The sequence below is a fragment of the Equus caballus genome, chromosome 13, assembly GCF_041296265.1.
Source record: "Equus caballus isolate H_3958 breed thoroughbred chromosome 13, TB-T2T, whole genome shotgun sequence".
In the NCBI taxonomy this organism is placed as follows: Eukaryota; Metazoa; Chordata; class Mammalia; order Perissodactyla; family Equidae; genus Equus; species Equus caballus.
Window position 1 is genome coordinate 28,071,077 of NC_091696.1, and position 20,041 is coordinate 28,091,117.

General features: G+C 37.3%; 1 protein-coding gene across 12 annotated transcripts in view; it reads right to left on the bottom strand.

Annotated features, from left to right (window-relative positions):
- Positions 1-20,041, bottom strand: part of LOC100062082 (S-adenosyl-L-methionine-dependent tRNA 4-demethylwyosine synthase TYW1) — a 214,316-nt gene that overhangs the window by 164,182 nt on the left and 30,093 nt on the right. For all 12 annotated transcript variants that reach the window (XR_011424631.1, XR_011424630.1, XM_070231776.1 and 9 more), the window contains 2 exons: positions 13,797-13,914; positions 8,048-8,100 (listed from right to left, as the gene is read on the bottom strand). Coding sequence is in view for 10 of the 12 variants with exons in the window: in XM_070231776.1 (XP_070087877.1) it covers positions 8,048-8,100; positions 13,797-13,914 (171 nt within the window). In the remaining 2 variants the exon portion in view is untranslated. The remainder of the gene's footprint in view (positions 1-8,047; positions 8,101-13,796; positions 13,915-20,041) is intronic.

A 20,041-nucleotide genomic window follows, 5' to 3' on the forward strand; every position in this document is an offset into this window, starting at 1 on the left:
TTAAAAAAAAAAGCTCTCTTTTTAACAGAAGAATGCTAGCTAATAAATGTAGAAGAAATAACAGAATTGATATTATGATTTTACAAACCTTAACTAAGTACTATCAATTGGTATTTCAAAAAAAGTAAACACTAGCTTAATGGTTGACAGGAAGCCGAATGTTTTAATAATGCCAAAGTAGAGTTCTAATAATAAGGAGAAAAACATAAATGAACAAAAGGGGGGAATAGAACGCCACTATCCTGTTTCAGTGGTCAATATCAGCACCATTAATGGTGATGACTCAACCACATATTAAGTCTACTGACGTGGCGCAACACACATCACATGGATGCAATAAACGTGACCTGTGTTCTATGATAACACAAAAGTGTCAGACATCAATCAAGTCTTTCAATGTAACTTCTCCTTTACAAGAAATACTTGGGATAAAGAAATATACCCAAAAAGCAAAGAAACAACCAAAGAATCTAAAAGGTTGGATCTTATGCAAAACTTGCCTAGTCTCTTAAATCAGTGTCACTTAACAAAAAATAAAAAACGAGTGGGCTTGATTATAAAAGAGACTCAACAGACACAACCAGGTTAAACGTGAGAACAAATGAGTTATAACGGTCATCTGGAGGTCAATTCAAGAAATCTGAATATGTTCTGGGTATTAGATGAGATGAAGATTTACTGAAAAGGAAACTCAAGATTCACTGCCTGAAAAAAAAGGTTATAAAATAGTATATACAGTATGATCTCATTCAGGTTAAAGTGCACATATACACACAGAAAGCATATGAATTAAGGTGTTCGTGCTGATTTTGCTACAGTGGAAATATGTTTTACCTTGTTATTTTTATTTGTCTAAATTTTCTCATTTTCAACAATGCACAGATACTGTTTCTGCAATAATAAAAGGTTACTTTTTAAATGAATCAGAATATATATTCCAATGGGGCAATGAGGCACCTGGTTAACATTTGTGTTATGAGGAAGAAACTGATAACTGCTTCCAGAGAGATGCAGAAAAAGAGCTTTGGAATCAAGAGTAGTCAAAATTACTTCCCCTTATGACTATTTAATTTAAATTTAAATAAAATTTAAAATTCAGTTCCTTAGTCACACCAGCCACATTTCAAGTGTTCAACAGCCACAAATGGCTAGTAGCAGGTTATGTCCTTAGGTATCAAGTATTATGTATTAGGTTAGGTGGTAGGTATATGGTCAGTATATTGTACTGTATAATGCAGATACAGAACATTCCCATCACTGCAGAGAGTCCTATTGGACAGACCTGAAGAGAGGGATGTAGGTGTGGCTCCTCTCACTATTAGCACCAATACACCACTCACTCCACTGCTGCCTTCCATCCCCGGAACACTGACTCCAGTTTACAGGTTCCTAAGGGAAGAACGATTCCACCAGATTTCAGGGAAGTTATGTTAATGGACAATTCTCCATGGTGGTTCTGCATTTCTTAGATCAGCTTTATTTCCAGACTATCTTTTCTAGGACGTTTGTAGAGCAAAGATAGAGAAAGTGTCTTGGAAGATACAGAAAGCGTCTCCCTCCAGTGTAGAAGACAGATTTGTTTCCTGACCAGCATAATAAAGATAATATCTCCCTCACACCTAAAGGTTGAGAAAGTTTGCAAGCAACCCTCTTATAAGACTGGGCATTTCCTAAGCTTAGGGTTCCTCAGCTGTAACATAAATCCACTCTGCATCCAGCATTCCCCTGGCCCACCTCCACATCACCCTTACAGCATTTGCAGGGCAGGGGAACCAATGTGAACATGAAGCTCAAGCTGCCTGCTGTACCACGTCTTTGACTCAGGAGTCCTGTGTCCTCTGCCGACATCCATGAAACTCTGCCGGGCTAACTTCTTAGCTTGCAAGTTGGGTAAAATAGCAGACACTCCACAGTTCTTGACAGTTACCACTATCACCTGGCTCCTGAGCTCTTCATGCCACAGAATCAAAAATTTTGTCAGGAACCAAGAGGACCTCTGTGGCATCTCTTAGTACTCTCACGTACAGTAGTAAAAGTTAAGAGAAGACTGAAGGAGGGCTCACTACTGGCTCACTCTCCACTGACAGACTGGATCACTAACCTGGTAAGGAATCAGCATATGGAGGTATTGATAGAGCACAAAGGAAACGTGACCTGGCTAAGGAAGAAAGAAGTTATGAACACCAACTATTGAACAGGTGACCAGGCGCAAATATCAGGATAGTTGTACCTATGCATACTGTCTTCCTTGCTTTGGTATATACAATTTTTTTCCCCTCTCCATCAACTATTTTATGTAAGATAGGTCAGTGGTAGGTAACCTATAATTTCATCCTTAGGTATAGGATCTCAAAAGAGTATTTTCCCTTTTAAAGGAAGATAGTGAATACATCCTCCCTTGTATGAGTAATAATTTCAACAGGTTAGGCATAAGAAAAGGTTTTGTGTTTATTATTGTTTGAAAATGTAAATACAGGTAGAAGGGTGTGTGCAGATGCTGAGTATCCAAAAAGGTAGACTGTGTTATGCTCAGTCCCGTGTCTGCCCTTCTAAACAGGGGCTAGAAGCCCTAACACCCTACTTCTCAGCTTCACTGGTCTGAAAGGTTATGATTTAGACTCCACCAACGAGAGGCACTTATGCAAGATACAGAAGGCAAAAAAAGGAGAACCTATTATAGCTCTTTGGCAGCAGCTGGCAGACACAAGGACATACAGCAAACATCAAGTCAGCAGCAGCTTCCAAGCGAGCTCCTGGGAAACATTCTCTTCATGTTGCCAGCGGCTCAGGTCACTGGAAGCAGTGTCCTGTGAGTCCAGCACTTTTCGATTTTCTCAAAGCCAGGAGTAGTTCTCTCTGACCTTCACTACTCCAGGGCCTTTCAATGGCTTTAGAAGCACTTAGTTATTTTACTTTATTAAATCTGTTCTTGCTAAAATACCCAGAATGGTTTCTGTTTGCCTGATACAGATGGGTAGGATTTGGTCAGGTGGAGATTAGAGTGGGGAAGAAAAGCAGCATACGGTGGTTGAAGGTTAAAACAGAAAATAAAGTTGAACAAGTGGGTCAGAACTATACTGAGGAGGATCCTCCTTGGGATCAGGCTTTATTTTACTAATTCTTTCATCCAACAAATGTTTACTAAGGAAGCATTTTATGCCCAGGCTTTTTTTCTTGGTATTGGAAAGAAAACGAAGACTCTTAAGTTGAGGAGGGGCTGAGAGAGGAAGGAAGGAGACAGACAATAAACAAAGATATAATCTATTAGTGGTAATAAGTGCTGTGGAGAAATTCCAAGGAGCATAAGGGGAGAAGAGGGAAGGTTATTATTTTGTATAAGGTGGTCAAGGGAAAGCTTCTCTGACAGACAGAGGCTTTCTGAGCAGAGATCTAAGAGAGTAGACAGAGAGTGGAAAGCTAGGGAGGAGTTTGGGCTCAGCATATTCAGGGAATAGCAAGAAGGCTAGTATAGTTGGACTCAAGAACGGAAGAGCAGATCACATAGGGCTTTGGAGGCCACCCTGAGGACTTATGCTTTTATTCTGAGTGAGATAGGAACCCCTGGAGGTTCTGAGTAAAAGAGTAACACGATCTGATATATCTGGCTGCTGTGTAGGGAACAGACAGTAGAGGATGACAAGAGTAGAACCAGGAAAAGCAGTTGAGAGAGAACTGAGATAATATAAGGGACATCCAATGGGGACTTGGACCAAGCCATAGCAGTTAAGTGGTAAAAAGTAGCTGCATTCTGGATATATTTTTAATATTAATATATTTTAATTAATATATTTTAATATTAATATGTTAATTTTTAAATATTGATTTAATATTTTAAAAAATATTTTTAACAAATTTTTTAATATTACTCTGAAACTGTCACCAGAGGTCCACCACACTTCTCTCAGCCACTCTTACTACCATTTCTGTTTCCAATCCAACCTCTATTCCCATTGTCACTTAAAGGATATGGTCTTCAAAGTTTTTTTACAAATTAAAGACAGAATGTAGAGCTCAACAAGATATGTAATTTCAAGACAGGAGATATATTTTCTATGACAATTCATCACTACTCCTCCCAAGTTACAGCATAAGAAATTGTTCTGATTCAACACTTATAAATGAGACCCCATTCATTTGCAAGTACATCTTCCTTTCTCATTTTCCATTTTGATAGTCTATAATTTGTCCATAAATTCCATTTTGATAGTCTATAATTTACTGGCATGTTAGCCCTACTTCAATTAGAGTTATTACTCTTAGAGTCTAGGTTGTTATTACTTCCTGTACAGAATAACTTCTCATCTATTTACTTCTCTTAAATACCATCCTATCCATTATAAGTAAGTGCAAGTAGCTGTTCCATTATGCCTTCTAATGTAGTAGAGTCTGAGCATTCATACAGAAATACAAACTATTTAATATAAAGTACTTCCTTTTTCCTCTCTTTATATTATAGCTAGAGCAGAACACCAATTTTTTAAAAAATTCTGTATGTGAGCTTATATTTATAAATCTGTAAATTTAATCTAGCAATAGGAAGGGATGTTACAAAATACTGGTTATAAGCGAAGGCATTGAGTCTGACATTACTGAAAATCACTGGATTGGAAGAAACAAATGTGAAATGTTAGAGAGGTTGGAAAAAAAAGACAGACGCGGGCAAGAATATGTCGAATGACATAAGGTGCCAGAAGTGTCATCAGCTGTAATGTTCACGCCCCCTAAGGATGAAGGCAGAGGAAGAGAGGTGAAAAAAAGGAAGAAGAGTTTCTCAGATATCCCCAAATAATCATAACAGGCCACTTTCAGTGACACAGCCACAAACAGCAGAAGAAGAGTCAAATCATACATGTGATAAAGAACTAGTATCCAGAATATATAAAGAACTCTTACAACTCAACAGTAAACTCAACAGTAAAAAGGCAAATAGCCCAATTTTAAAATAGCAAAGGATTTGAATAGACATTTCTCCAAAGAAGATACACAAACGGCCAATAAGTACATGAAAATATAGTCAAACACATTTGTCATTAAGGGAAATGCAAATCAAAACCACTAAAGATAACTATTTCACACCCACTAAGTTATAATCAAAAAAATGGACAATGACAAATGTTAGCAAGGTTGTAGAGAAACTGGAACCCTCATACGCTGTAGGTAGGAATATAAAATAAAATAGTGCAGCCACTTTGGAAAACAGTTTTGCAGTTCGCCATAAGGTTTAAACATAGAGTTACCATGATCCACCATTTCCACTAGTAGGTATATAACCAAAGCACATGAAAACATATGTCCACATAAAAACTTGCACATATAATAATGTTCAAAGAAGCATTATTCATAATATCCAAAAAGTGGAAGCAAACCAAATGTCCATCAACTGATGAACAGACAAACAAAATGTGATATATCTATGCATGGAATATTACTGGCCATAAAAAGGAATAGAATACTGACATATATTACAACTTGGATGTACCTTGAAAAGACTATGCTAAATGAGAAGCCATACACAAAAGCCACATATTGTATGATTCCGTTTATATGGAATGTCCAGATTAGGCAAATTTATAGAGACAGTAAGTAGATTAATGATTCCTTAGGGCTGGGGAGAGGAGGAAGAATGGAGATTGACTGTTAATGGGTACATGACTTCACTTAGAAGGGACAAAAATGTCCTAAAATTAGATTGTGATAATGGTTGCATAGCGCCATGAATATACCAAAAACTATTGAACTGTACACTTTAAACAGGTGCATTGTAATGATATGTAAATTAAATCTCAATAATGTTATTAAAAAATGCTATCTTATTTGTACCCATGGGATTTTAACTTATGGAGGTGACTGAGTGCCAACATGGAGAGATCAATGCCATTGAAAGAAAATATATTACCACTCACATTTCCCAAGAGGAGGAGGCACACCATGCCACACAGGGTGCTGGAAGAGCACCAGGTTTGTTCAAGAGGCAGAGAGAAAAGTGAGGAGAAGGCCTAAACCAGAACCTTTTTTAAGGTTTCCTCAGGAAAGACAAGGCACAGCAGGGTAAACAATGTCAGATTGGCCAGTTTGAGTAATTCCTGCAGGCTTTGGGCTACAGGGTTGTCTCTAGTTGTCTGGTATGGCTCTGGGATGATTTAGAGCAGGGAATATACAGGCTTGGTGTGTGAGTTAAATAAGGAGGTAGTTCAAGGCTTTAGGTTCAGGATTGGTTGGTTTCTACATGAAAGGTATGTTGGGGCAAGCTGTTATCTTTAGGAATTAGCTCGCTCAGAGGACAGTCTCTCCCCAGTTCTGTAAGGTCCCCAAATGCCAGAGCATCAAGAATACAGAAAATAATAAAAATAGTTAATATAATTGGCCCTGTCATAAATGGATGGCAAACAGACAAATACATAATCTAAGAAAACATAACAAATATGTACAATAGAAATTCACAGTCTGATTCTAAGAATTTATAAATTCTTAAAATTTATATTAAAATGTAATGCAAAGAACTCAGAAGAGTGGAAACAAGCTTGGAAATAAAAAAACCAAGCCACCAAACCTACACTGCATGATTTCAGACTTATTACAAAGCTAGAGTAATCAAGACAATGTGGTAGTGGCAGAAGAACAAACACATCAATGGAGCAGAGTAAGAAGAGTCTAGAAATAGGCCTACCCATATATAGTTGACTGATTTTCTACAAAGGTCTAAAATTAATTCAATGGTGAGACGAAAGTCTTTTTCAACAAATGGTGCTAGAACACCTGAATATTCATATGGGGGGCAGGGGTTGGGAAGGAACTAACCTTGACCTTTACCTCTCACCATTCATAAAAATTAATTCAAGATGAATAATAGACATAAACATAAAAATTGAAACTATATATGAAGCTTCCAGAAGAAAACACAGAATATCTTTGTGACCTTGAAGTCAGCAAAGATTTTTTAACATACAAAAAACATTAACCATAAAAGAAAAAATGATAAATTGGACTTTATTCAAATTAAAGACTTCAGAAGATACCATTACAGAAATGAAAAAGGAAGCCATAGACTAGGAAAAAATATTCACAGTGCACATCAGGCAAAAGACTCATATGTACAATATATAAAGAACTCCTACAAATCAACAATATAAAGTCAAACAACTCAATTTGGATAAAAGATTTGAACAGACATTTCACAAATATGAATGGCCAATATGCACATGAAAAGGCGTTGGCTCAACAACAGCAGTCATTAGCAAAATGCAAATTAAAACCATAATGATACCACATTACACTCACTAGAATGGCTAAAATTAAAAAGACTTGCAAGATCACATCATGGTGAGAATATGTAGCAACTGGAACTTTCATAACTTGCTGATGCAAGTATCAATAGTACAACTACACTGAAAACAGGTTGGGAGTTTCTTATAAAGTTAAATATACCTACCCTATGACCTAGCAACTCCACTCCTAGGTACACACCCTCAAAGGAAACTGAAACATATGGTCACAAAAAAGCATTGTACAAAAGTGTTCATAGCCGTTTTATTCAGGATAGCCAAAACCTGAAAACAACCCATATGTCTATCAACAGCTTAAAAACTGTGGTACATTCATACTATTGAATACTCAGCAATAAAAAGGAATGAACCACTAATACACACTACAACACGGATGAACGTTAGAAACATTATGTTGATTTCAAGAAGCCACCTATAAAAAACTACACATTATGTGATTCCATTCATACGAAATTCTAGAACAGCAAAACTAAACTACAGTGATAGAACTAGAACAAGTGTAGCCTGGCTGTGGGGGAGGGGTACTGACTAGAAATGTGCACAACTGAACTTACTGAGGTGATAAAAATAGTCTATATCTTAATTCAAGTGGTGAATAAAGGTTTTTTACATCCATCAAAATTTGCTGAACTCATTTAACAAATTCATTCAAAATCATTTTGTTAAATGTAAATTACACCTTTAAAATGGTAAGATTCATTGACTGCATATAATAGCCATAACAATGCATTAAACAGAAATAACATTTGAATAAAAACAAATACCTTTGTCCACCTGCAAAGCTTCACACCAGAGTGGCTCCCAATTAACTGATAACCTGAATGGAAAAAAAGGGAACACGAAATTGAATCAATTCAAAGCCTCATGTCAAAAGATGATTATAAAACTGTAGCAAAATCATTTTTCACTGCTTAAATAATGGTAGGCAATAACCCAGTGGCAAAAAAACACTAAAACGTTAATTCACCAGAATGACAAAACAATTTGAATATGTATGCATCTAACAACACACTAAAAATACATAAAGAAAAAAGAGGCTAATCCAAAATCAGAGGGAGAGATTTTAACATCTCAGCATCTAACGGATCTCATAGAGCAAAACTCATCAGTGCTCCAAGACCTGAGCAACACAGTAAACTTGATCAAGGACTCAGAGAGGGCACTGCACTCAACAACTACAGAACGCACATGCTTTACAAGGACCCAGGGAACATTTATAAAAATGAATCTAAGATATACAGATGGCCAAGAGGCACATGAAAAGATATTCAACATCACTAATTATTAGAGAAATGCAAATCAAAACTACAATGAGATATCACCTCATGCCCATCAGAATGGCTATAATTAACAAGACAAGAAATAAGTGCGGGAGAGGCTGTGGAGAGAAGGGAACTCTCATACACTGCTGGTGGGAGTGCAAACTGGTACAGCCACTATGGATAACAGTAGGGAGATTCCTCAAAAGTAGGAATACCATATGATCCAGTTATTCCACTTCTGGGTATTCATCCAAAGAACTTGAAATCAACAATTCAAAGAGATTTGTGCATCCCTATATTCACTGCAGCATTATTCACAATAGCCAAGACATGAAAGCAAGCCAACTGTCCGTCAACGGAAGAAAGGATAAAGAAGATGCAGTACACACACACACACACACACACACACACACAATGGAATACTACACAGCCATAAAAAAGACAAAATCGTCCCATTTGCAACAACATGGATGGGCAACAACATGGATGGCCTTGACGGTATTATGCTAGGTGAAATAAGCCAGATAAAGACAAACACCCTAAGATTTCACTCATATGTCAAAGATGAACAAACACATGGATAAGGAGAACAGATTACTGGTTACCAGAGGGGACAGGGGTGGGGGTAGGGCAAAAGGGGTAAAGGGGCACATACGTATGGCTATGGATAAAAACTAGACTAGTGGTGGTGACCACAATGCAGTCTACACAGAAACCAATATATAATAATGTACACCTGAAATTTACACAATATTATAAGCCAACATGACTTCAATAAAATAATTTTTTAAAAAAATGAACCAGAGGCCGGCTCGGCACAGCAGTTAAGTTCGCACATTCCGCATTGGCGGCCAGAGGTTCGCTGGTTTGGATCCCGCGGGCGGACATGGCACAGTTTGTCAAGCCATGCTGTGGCAGGCGTCAATAGTAGAGGAAGATGGGCACAGATGTTAGCTCAGGACCAGTCTTCCTCAGCAAGAAGAGGCGGATTGGCGGTAGATGTTAGCCCATGGCTAATTAATCTTCCTCAAAAAAAAAACACCAAAAACATATGCAGGGCCATAAAGCAAAAGCAAGTAACAATATATTTCAAATGAATGACTGGGAACTCTCAGCAGTAATCTTTGAAAAAAGATGAAGAATCAGATGGGCAACAGGAGATTAAAATAAAGAAACATTGCTCCGAAAAGCAGAAAAATCAAACTCTAGCAACTACAACCTAACATGAATTCTCCGCACCACTCCACAACCTATCACTTAAAATTTTTGAGCCACATAAGCCATGAAAAGTATGGAAAAGCCATGCCAAAGTAATCACACTTTTTTTTAACAAACTACTTACAGCAAACAAGTAAAACATTCTGATTTTAGAAAGGATGTAATAAAGTTTCTCATGAGGCTGCAAGTGTTAAGCTACAATTATCATGAGTCTCTTGCACAAAAACACTCTTAACTTGGGGCCAGCCCCGTGGCTAAGTGGTTAAGTTCACGCACTCTGCTTCGGCAGCCCAGGGTTTCACCGGTTCAGATCCTGGACCTGGACATGGCACCGCTCATCAGGCCATGCTGAGGCGGTGTCCGACGTAGCATAACCAGAGGACCTACACTAGACTATACAACTGTGTACTGTGGGGCTTGGGGGAGAAGAAGAAGAAAACAACAACAACAAAAAAAGACTCTTGACTTGTAGACAAATGAGGCAAGTGGAGAAATACAGTCTGGATGATGGCATAAGTGGATCAGTGGCTGGTTAAACATCCATATTCACAGTGTGATGATTAATGGAACAATGCCAATTTGTATTACAAGTCTCTAGTGGCAACATTACAGGGCTTTGCCCTTTATCCTCTTCCACATTTATGTAAACATCTTGCAGATAAATAAATAAAGCACTGATTATCTACTTGAAGATGGAACTGAGTCCAACTGAATAGCTAATCTCAGATAAAGAATAAGCATTTAAAAGATTCCGAGAGAAAATTCTAGCTCTTCTTTTGGATTCCTATATCATGTTGTTCATCCCACCATCATAGAAATCATACTCTATTATACTAGTTCTTTATATCTTTCTCTCCCCCAAGATACATAGGGTTCTACAAAATTTTGTATTTAGGTGGCTATGAAAAATACTGCACAGTACAGGATAGAGAGGCCTGTAGCTGACCACACCACCAAGATAAGCCAATGGTATGCAGTTGCTGAAAATCACAGTGCAGAATCTGCTTCTAACCAAGATGGAGTATCAGAGGGTTTACTCTCCCAGCTGAAATACCAAAACATGGAAAAAATATATGAAACAATAGTTTTCGAGACATGAAACACCAGGCAACAAAGAATAGTGATCCCAGAGAGATGGGAAATAAACAAGGTGGGCCCTATGATTACCCGAGCTTACTGCCTTGAAAGTTTCAAGGCTGTGCCACAAGGAGAGGCAACCCAAGCAAAGCTCAGTGTTCTCCCTGAGTTGAGGACATAGAAGTGAGAGTCTGAGGAGCCCACGTGGCTAGAGTTTGCAGGATTGAGTACTTGAGAGACAAAAGCTACACAAAGATGGAACTCTAGAGTCTGCAGAGGATTCCTTTAAGTATTTGCTTGAGTACTGTTTAGTGCATATGTGAGAGAAAAACTACCCAAGAAAGAGACAGAACCATCTGAAAGGATTAGAGGCATCCCTGGAACTCACAGTCAGCTGGGAGCTGTGCCTATTCCTACCAGTCAGACAGGAAACCTCAACATTCACAAGGCACTGGGCAGAGTATACAGAAGTGTTTTGCCTCAATAGTGGAGAATAATTAGCTGTATACTGAGCCAGCTCTGTTCTCAACTAACAAGTCACAAAAGCAAGATTAAAAGGCTCAAACTGTTTCCAAGTAACTTATCTTTGCCCCAGAACAAAGCTCAAGAATATTTATAGGAATACAAAAATATCCACCACCCAGTAAGGTCAAATTAGATCTTGTATCCAATCAAAGATTACCAAGCATGAAACAGATAAGAAAACATGACCAATAATGAGGAAAATAATCCAGCAACCAAAACTGACCCAGAAATGATACAGATATTAGCAGATAAGGACACTAAAACAATCATATCCATAAGCTCAAAAAGTTAAGCAGAGACATGGAAGATATAAAAAGACCCAAACTGAACTTCTCTAGATGAAAACTATGATGTCGAAGCTGAAAAATACACTGGACAGAATTAATGAAAGATCAGACATTAGAGAAGAAAAAATTAGTAAACTAAACTTGAAGACACAGCAATAGAAACTATCCAAAAGTGAAAAATGGGACAGAAAAAATAATTTTAAAAAATGAAAAGAGCATCAGTGAGCTGTGGGTCAAATTCAAGCGGCCTGTTACACTCCATGTAATTGGAGTCCATGAGAAAGAGGAGAGAGAGGGGATGACAGAAAAATATTTGAAGAAATAATGGCCAAAATTTGTACAAATTTGATTAAAATTATAAATCCACAGAACCAAGAAGCTCAACAAATGCCAAGTAAAAGAAACATGAAGAAAACTACACTGAGACACATTATAATTAAAGTGCTCAAAATCAGTAATTAAGAGAAAATCTTAAAAGAGGCCAGGGGGTAAAAAACATCACATTCAAAGGAACAAACAAAAGATGACTGCAGAGCTCTCATCAGAAGCAGTGCAAGCAAGCAGACAGTGGAGCAACATCTTTAAAGCAGCAAAAGAAAAAAGCCGTCAACCTACAATTCTATATCCATCAAAAAATATCCTTCAAAATTGAAGGCAAAATAAAGCCTTGTTCAGACACACAAAAGCTGAAATAATTCATCACCAACAAACCCACACTATAAGAAATGCTAAAAGAAGTACTTCAGGCAAAAGGAAAACACTGTTAGAGAGAACGCAGATCTACACAAAGGAATGAAAAGCACCCAAAGTGGTGACTACATGAGTCAATATTTAAAACTGTTTCTAATTCCTTAAATCGTTAATAGATAATTGACTACTTAAACCAAAACAGTAACAACGTAGTGGAGGGTTTGTAACGTGTAAAAGTGAAATGTGTAATAACAATTGCACAGAGCTGGAGAAGGGGGAAAACAGAAGTACGCCATTGAAGGTTCTTCTATTGTACACAAAGTGGTAGACCACCACTCAAAGATACACTGTGGTATGAGAAAGAGGCATAGTATAAAACCTCAAGCAACCACAAAATAACACAACAGTGCTATAGCTAATAAGCCAACAGAAGATAGAAAACAGAATCATAAAAAAATAATTAATCTTGGGGCTGGCCTGGTAGTGTAGTGGTTAAGCACGTGCACTCCGCTTGGGCAGCCCGGAGTCGACCAGTTCAGATGTCAGGCACAGACTCATGCACCACTTAGCAAGCCATGCTGCGGCAGGCGTCCCACACATAAAACAGAGGAAGACAGGCATAGATATTAGCTCAGACCAATTTTCCTCAGCTAAAAGAGGATTGGTAGCAGATATTAGCTCAGGGCTAAAAAATAATAACCATTATCATCATCATCATCATCATTAATCTAAAACAAGGTAGAAAAACAGGAAAAAAGAAATCAAAGGACACATGAGACAAGTATAAAACAAATAGCAAGATGACAGATTTAAACCCATCATAAAATCACTTTAAATAGTCTAAATACTCTAATTAAAAAGCAGAGTTTATATATAAATTGTTATTTATATACTACATACATAATTTATATGTATTATATATATTACTATATATAAAATCTGTATATCCTTGTCTGTCTCCTGTAATAGCTTGAGTTCCTTGAAGGAAATATTTTATCTTACATTTCTCTGCATTGCCAGAACTGTCACATAAAAGGCTCTCAACAAATATAGAAAGAGGGAAGGAGGGGAGGAAGTCAGTCTATTGACTCCCAATTCACTACTCTTTCTTCTACAGGAAACCAATATTATAATTAATTTGTTTGACTACAGCCTTCTTAATTTTCTATCTGCATACCTGAGCCACACTGAGGGTAAAGTAACATCCCAACAAACCAAGCAAAGAGGAAATTTGCTGGCCCAGGCAACCCACACACAAGTGATCCACAGAAACAAGGCAGTGACTCCTTAGACAGCTACAGCTTCCACAGTAACATAGCTGCTGAGCCAACGACAGAGCAACTTCGTTATCCTTTTTCCTGTTAGCAATCCCTAATTTATGCTTCCTCTTTCAGCTATTAAACTAGAATGCTGAAGAGTGTAGCATTATAACAACGATTCTTGAGGATTTTCACCTTGTTTAGTAAGGGCTTCTCGGAGAGCAGGAGTTATCATAGCTCTTCTTTCACTGGCTTCATTCTTCACTGTATTCCTGAACAAACTAGTTTTCTCTTCCTGCTGCTCCTTTTCTCTCTGTATTAAAATAAAAAGAATGAAATCCAGAAGTGGTAATGTACAACAAAAATAACAGCACAACAATCACGAACACATAGCATGGATAAAAAGGTTCATCACAAACCATGGCCCATAAACCCTGTTCGCTCCAAAGTGATCACATTTCAGGCAGACAATGATCTAAAGATATACATACCAGAGTCTTTTCTCCCCGCCAAAAAATGTAACTACATACTCAGACACATACACTAACAAAACATAAGTCAACAATCCACTTATCTAGATGTCAAATATTTTTAGCAATCTGAGTACAGACAGCTGCCTAACTGCAGCAAGGTATTTCTCTGAATTTCAATTTGCTCACCTGAAAAAGAATAGTAGTATCTAAGGAGCAGGAATGTGTTGAAGGTTAAATGAAATAAAATTACCTAGCACAATGCATGATACATAATAGGAAGTCAGTAAATTATAGCTACTGCTGCTTATTACATCTACAAACCCCAGATACAAGTCAAAAGAGTGCTCTCAGCTGCCCAGACAGCCACCTGCTCAGAGAGCAAGTTACTCCACCACCTCCACCTCCATGGCTCCTTTTGAAGATCCAATGGGGAAAATTTGTCTTCAGTGATAGAAAAAAATCTGAAGGATAATATAAAACTGACTGTGTTTTCTTTTGACTTTGGCCACTAGACAATTCAGCAGCACACCTCTGAACACTGTCTAAGGCCTTGCATACTACCTGTCTTGTATTCTATGTAAGTGGCTTCATATTACAAGATGACCCTCATTCACTCTTTATACTGATTTCTTCCTCTCTTTTTAAATCTTACCATATGTGTGTATATATATATTTCTAAAGTTATCTCAATATCTTTTTGGAAGATGGTAGAATGCCAATTAATTTGGAGACAACATACAAAGTCTGTGTTACACTTGAGAGGAGACACTCAGCAGATCTTAATAAGAGCTGCAGACATTGAAAATAACTCTCCTTGGCAGCAGCCCTACCACCAAGCCCCAGACCACCCTCAGTCCCTGTTCATTATCAATGTCCAGTCCCCAGTAAGTCAGTAAGTGGACTCACGGCAATACCCTTTCTACCTAAAAATGAAACACCTCACAGATGACACGATGTCTGAGAAGTGCATCCAACTAATACAGAAGCGAGGATGGCCCACGTTTGAAGCTGGGCAATAGGTGACAGGGATTCACTGTACCATTCTGTCTACTTTTGTAATGTTCAAAGTTCTCTAGTATAAAGCATAAAACAGATTAAAATTGTTTAAAAAACAGAAAAAGGTTAAACCAATGAAATTTGGAGTTAAATTCTCTACCTTCTTTGTTACTTTAGGGACTTGCTCTGAAACAGGAAATCAGTGAAAAAGCACTTTAGAGAGTCAAATGTACCAAATGAGAAAAATAAACCCACAGTTAGTTCTCTGTCCTAAAAAGTCAGCATTCCAAATTACTAAATATAATCAAAATGCAAAGTTAATAAACAATTTTGCTTCTGTTAATAGAGTTCTCAACTACATTTTCAGATGGAACTGAAAAAAACTATAAACAAACATCACATCTGTTCTCATCTATCATAAAAATAATCAATTTAATGCTGGGTATTTTATTAAAAATTAAAAGACTCCACTTACTATTTTAAAATATTTCAAAATAAAAGAATCTTTTGGCTTTTTTTTGTCTATTTCAGACCTAAAAGCAATATATGAGCTTTAAAAGGAAATCCCATGATTGAGCAAAATGAACTAACCTTGACCTTGAAGCATTTAAAAGTCTCTGAAGTAATTCCACAGTGAGTTACTGTAATTCCCTACTAATCATGCAAGAATTGATAAGAGGCAGCAGTATTTCCCCTCGAAAGTCTTCACCACAAAACATCATCAGCTGATTTGCTTACCCCAAAGGCCACATAAATCCAAAACTGGAGCCAGTCCATGATACTGGCCTTTGACCATGGTGCTCATAGTTCTACAGACACTCCCTTGTGGTTTTAAAAAGAAACTTCTGACCCCTATGACACAAATATACTCTTAAAGGATGGAACACTGACTATGTCCCGTAACTAAAGAAATTATCTATTATAAAATGTGAGTGTCGCCAGCCCAGATTCAATCATTTAGATAAAAAGTTTATATGGAAAGAGATCAGAGGCTATGATTAAAGGTCTTGAGCATTCAGGACAAACAACATTTACCACTCCTTGCCTCTACAGTAGTTTAATCCTATCTTCCATATGCAGCAGCAATTTCATTTCCAAAAAGAAACACATTGGTTCATAATACTCCCCAGGAAGTGCAAAGCACCACTCAAATTCTAATTCTAATCTTCTAAGTGTAGACGTTTGCCCAGAATATAACAATACAACAATTACAGAGAACTTACGTATTTTTATTTATTTTTTAATAGCTGTTACACAGCCTAAGCAGAAATAAACGAAGATCCCAGAATTGGTCAACCTTGATTCCTCCCTCTCCTATACACCTATTTGACAATGGATGACCAAGTTCTAAAGTTTTAATTCCTAACATATTGGTTCCCTCCATCCACAATGCTACTGCTTTTGCCCACAGCCTTTGTTTCTCCTAAGAACAACCACAATAGCCCAACTCAACGGTTTCCCTGTCTCCAATCTCTACTTCCCCTTTCAACAATAAAACTCTTCTTCAGGTGTAACTAAAACTCCTGATGCAGCAATTTAACCCCACTTCTGCAGGTTCCTATTTCTTTAATAAAGGAATCCCCTATATACCACTTACTGGTCGTAGCTCAGTTTTTAAATGACCAATTTTCAGCAAGATTCAAAGCTTTTTGTGTATGGTAGGTTTTAAAGATTCTTTTTGAACTATTTGACAAGCAGTTTAAGCAGGTGTGTCAAGAGCTTTAAAATGGTTTTCCTTCGACTAGGTGATTCCTTAACCTGACTTAAGGAAATAATTCCAGAACTCACTATAAAGTGCTCCTGGCTGCATGGAAAATGGATGAATCAGGCTGGTGTAAAGGTAGTGTCTTGGGGCTGAAGGGATGTCACCTTTTGTTTCTGGGAGAACTAAATACTCAAAGCCTTAAAATAAGTACAAAAGGAGAACCAGCTTCAAGTTATTGCACTGCAGTACTAAGGAACTTTATAATCAGAACTGGACGCACTGAGATCCTTCCGTAAATTGAAATGTTTCTCTGCTGAGCAATTACCAGGCATTCTCCATTTATTTCCAAAACTAATGATACTGATATCACAGTTCGTCGGCTTAACCAGAACATGCTGCAGAGTACTTAGCAACAATTATTTACTACAGAAAAAAAAAAGTAGCAATCCGCTTTACATTTGGAAATCACAATATGAGAGAAATAGAAAATAAACAACCTAAGCATCGCCAGGCTCTTTCTGACATCTTGTTCTCCACCCAAACTCTTCAGTTTCCCTTCTGGGAACCACTTCTCCCCTGGGAAGACAGCAAAGGAGAGTGAAACAAAGACATGGGGCCCAGGCTTGACCCATCACCAGCCAGCCATGTGACTCTGGACAAACTGTTTACTTGTCTAAGTCAGTTTCCTATCCTGTAAAACGGTAAAGTGGAGATGATAAAAATACTTACATCAGGGGCATTGTGAGGACTGAATGATATAACCCAACGTGTACTTTGATTTCTCCTAATACTCTGAACCAATACCAGAACTACTCTCTGCCCACACCCCCAACCTACTCATCCTATTCAGTCAAATCACACTGCTTCCCATGTTCTTTAGAATAAAGCTCACACCCCCATGACAGAGGATGAAAATGCCTCCAGGATCCTGCCCCTGCCTTCCTTCTCTATTTCACCTCTCCACACATCCCCACCCCTACTCAACTCTAGAAATACCAAACTGTTTCAAGTTCCCCAAACATGTCATGCTTCCTAGCACCCATCTCCTCTGCATCTGAATCTATCTTCCTAACTTTCCAGTGTTTCAAACTTTAGCTCTCTTGTTCTTGGATATCACTCCCACCCTTCAAAGTCTCTTCAGGTCTAGAATTACTGTCTTAGATCTTGCTACAGAGTGAGGCAGAACACCACTCTGGTATAGTAGTCAAACCTATCCCATTTGAAGACAGCTTCTTATACAATAAAAGTTAAGTGCACACTACATGACAGCAATAAAATAAAGGCTTTAGATGGATGAACTTATTTAAACTTCGAAACAACTTTATAAGGCAGTTGTTGCTGTTATCTCCCACTTTAGAGAAAAGGGAAGCACAGAGAGTGAAATAACTTTCCCACCAACACACAAGCTGAGACAGTGTGATCTACGACAGTTTGTGAGTATTATTAAAGAGGTCTTACAATAGGAGTGCTTTGGCCCAACTCTAGAGCCAATGCTCTTAAATACTAGACCTTCCTTTACAGTAACAACTCAGGAAATTCAGTGTGATGTGTAATGATGATCAGGCAGAAAGCAGCTCAACAATACATGTGAAGAGACCCCCAAAAATGACAAAAAAGATATGGAAAAGAAGAGCCAAGTAGTAATAACATCCACTACTGAGTTTAGTATACTATGTCCAATATAAAATGAAAACACAAGACATATTTGGAAACTCTGCTGCAAACTAATAATGTAAAACAAAAACTGGTGGCTTATTTTCATTTCATGCTAAAGTTGGAAAAAATACATATTTTTATGCCAGATCTAATGATTTTATCAGAAATATTTAACGAGAAATATGAAATATCACAAACCAACTACTTAAAGTCCATAAAGTCCAAAACCATTTCATTTCAAAAAATAATTTACATGGATGGCCAAAATTTTTGTCAGTGCTTTTTCTCCAGTGCCCTCTAATGGACATAAGATGAAAAAGCAAACAAAAAAGTCTACCCACAGAAATGCAAATCAAAACTACACCAAGATATCACCTTACACCCATTAGAATGGCTATAATCACCAAGACAAAAAACAACAAATGTTGGAGACGTTGTGGAGAAAAGGAAATCCTCATCCACTGCTGCTGGGAATGCAAACTCGTGCAGCCACTGTGGAAAACAGTATGGAGATTTCTTAAAAAATTAAAAATAGAAATACCACATGACACAGCTATCTCACTACTTACTATTTACCCAAAGAACCAGAAATCAACAATTCAGAGACTTATGCACCCCTATGTTCACTGCAGCATTATTCACAATAGCCAAGACATGGAAACAACCTAAGTCACCATTGACAGATGATTGGATAAAGATGCGGAATACTACTGAGCCATAAAAAAAGACAAAATCGTCCCATTTGCAACCACATGGATGAAGCTTGAGGGCATAATGTTAAGTGAAATAAGCCAGACAGAGAAAGACAAACACCACATGATTTCACTTATATGTGGAACATAAACAAACTTATAGACAAAGAGAATAAATTAGTGGTTATCGGGGGAAGGGGGGTGGAGGGTGGGCACAAGGGGTGAAGGGGCATACTTACATGGTATATGACAAACAATAACGTACAACTGAAATCTCACTATGTTAAAAGCTATTATGACAATAAAAAATAAAATACTAAAAAAAAACAAAATGTACCCACAAATTATCCCAAACTCTTATTGTATATTTGAAATTTGCTGAGATGAGATCTTAAGTGTTCTCAATACATGCACAAAAAAACAGTAACTATGTGAGGTGATGGATGTGTTAACTTGATTATGGTAATCATTTCACAATGCATACATATATCAAATAATCACATTATACACCTTAAAAAAATCACATTGTACAACCTAAATATATACAATTCTTACTTGTCAATCATACTTCAATAAAGTTGGAAAAAATTATTCCAATCTCTTCACCCACTCAAATAAAACTTTAAATATCTTCTCTTAACCTAGCAGAAAAATTCAGACATCTATCTAAATCAGATCTCTCATACACTGAAATCTATCCTGTTTTACGACAGTTTCACCACTGCAAATTACTCATATTTTTAATTAACAGCCATAAAATTATACATTCACTTTGACCCAGTATATCAATTTGGGGAAAATATAACCCAAGAAAATAACACATTTTTAAAAAGTAATAAAGGTCTTAGATCTTTTTCAGTGTTAATTATAACAGCAGAAAACCTGAAACAGAATACATGACCAACTCTAGGAAAATGT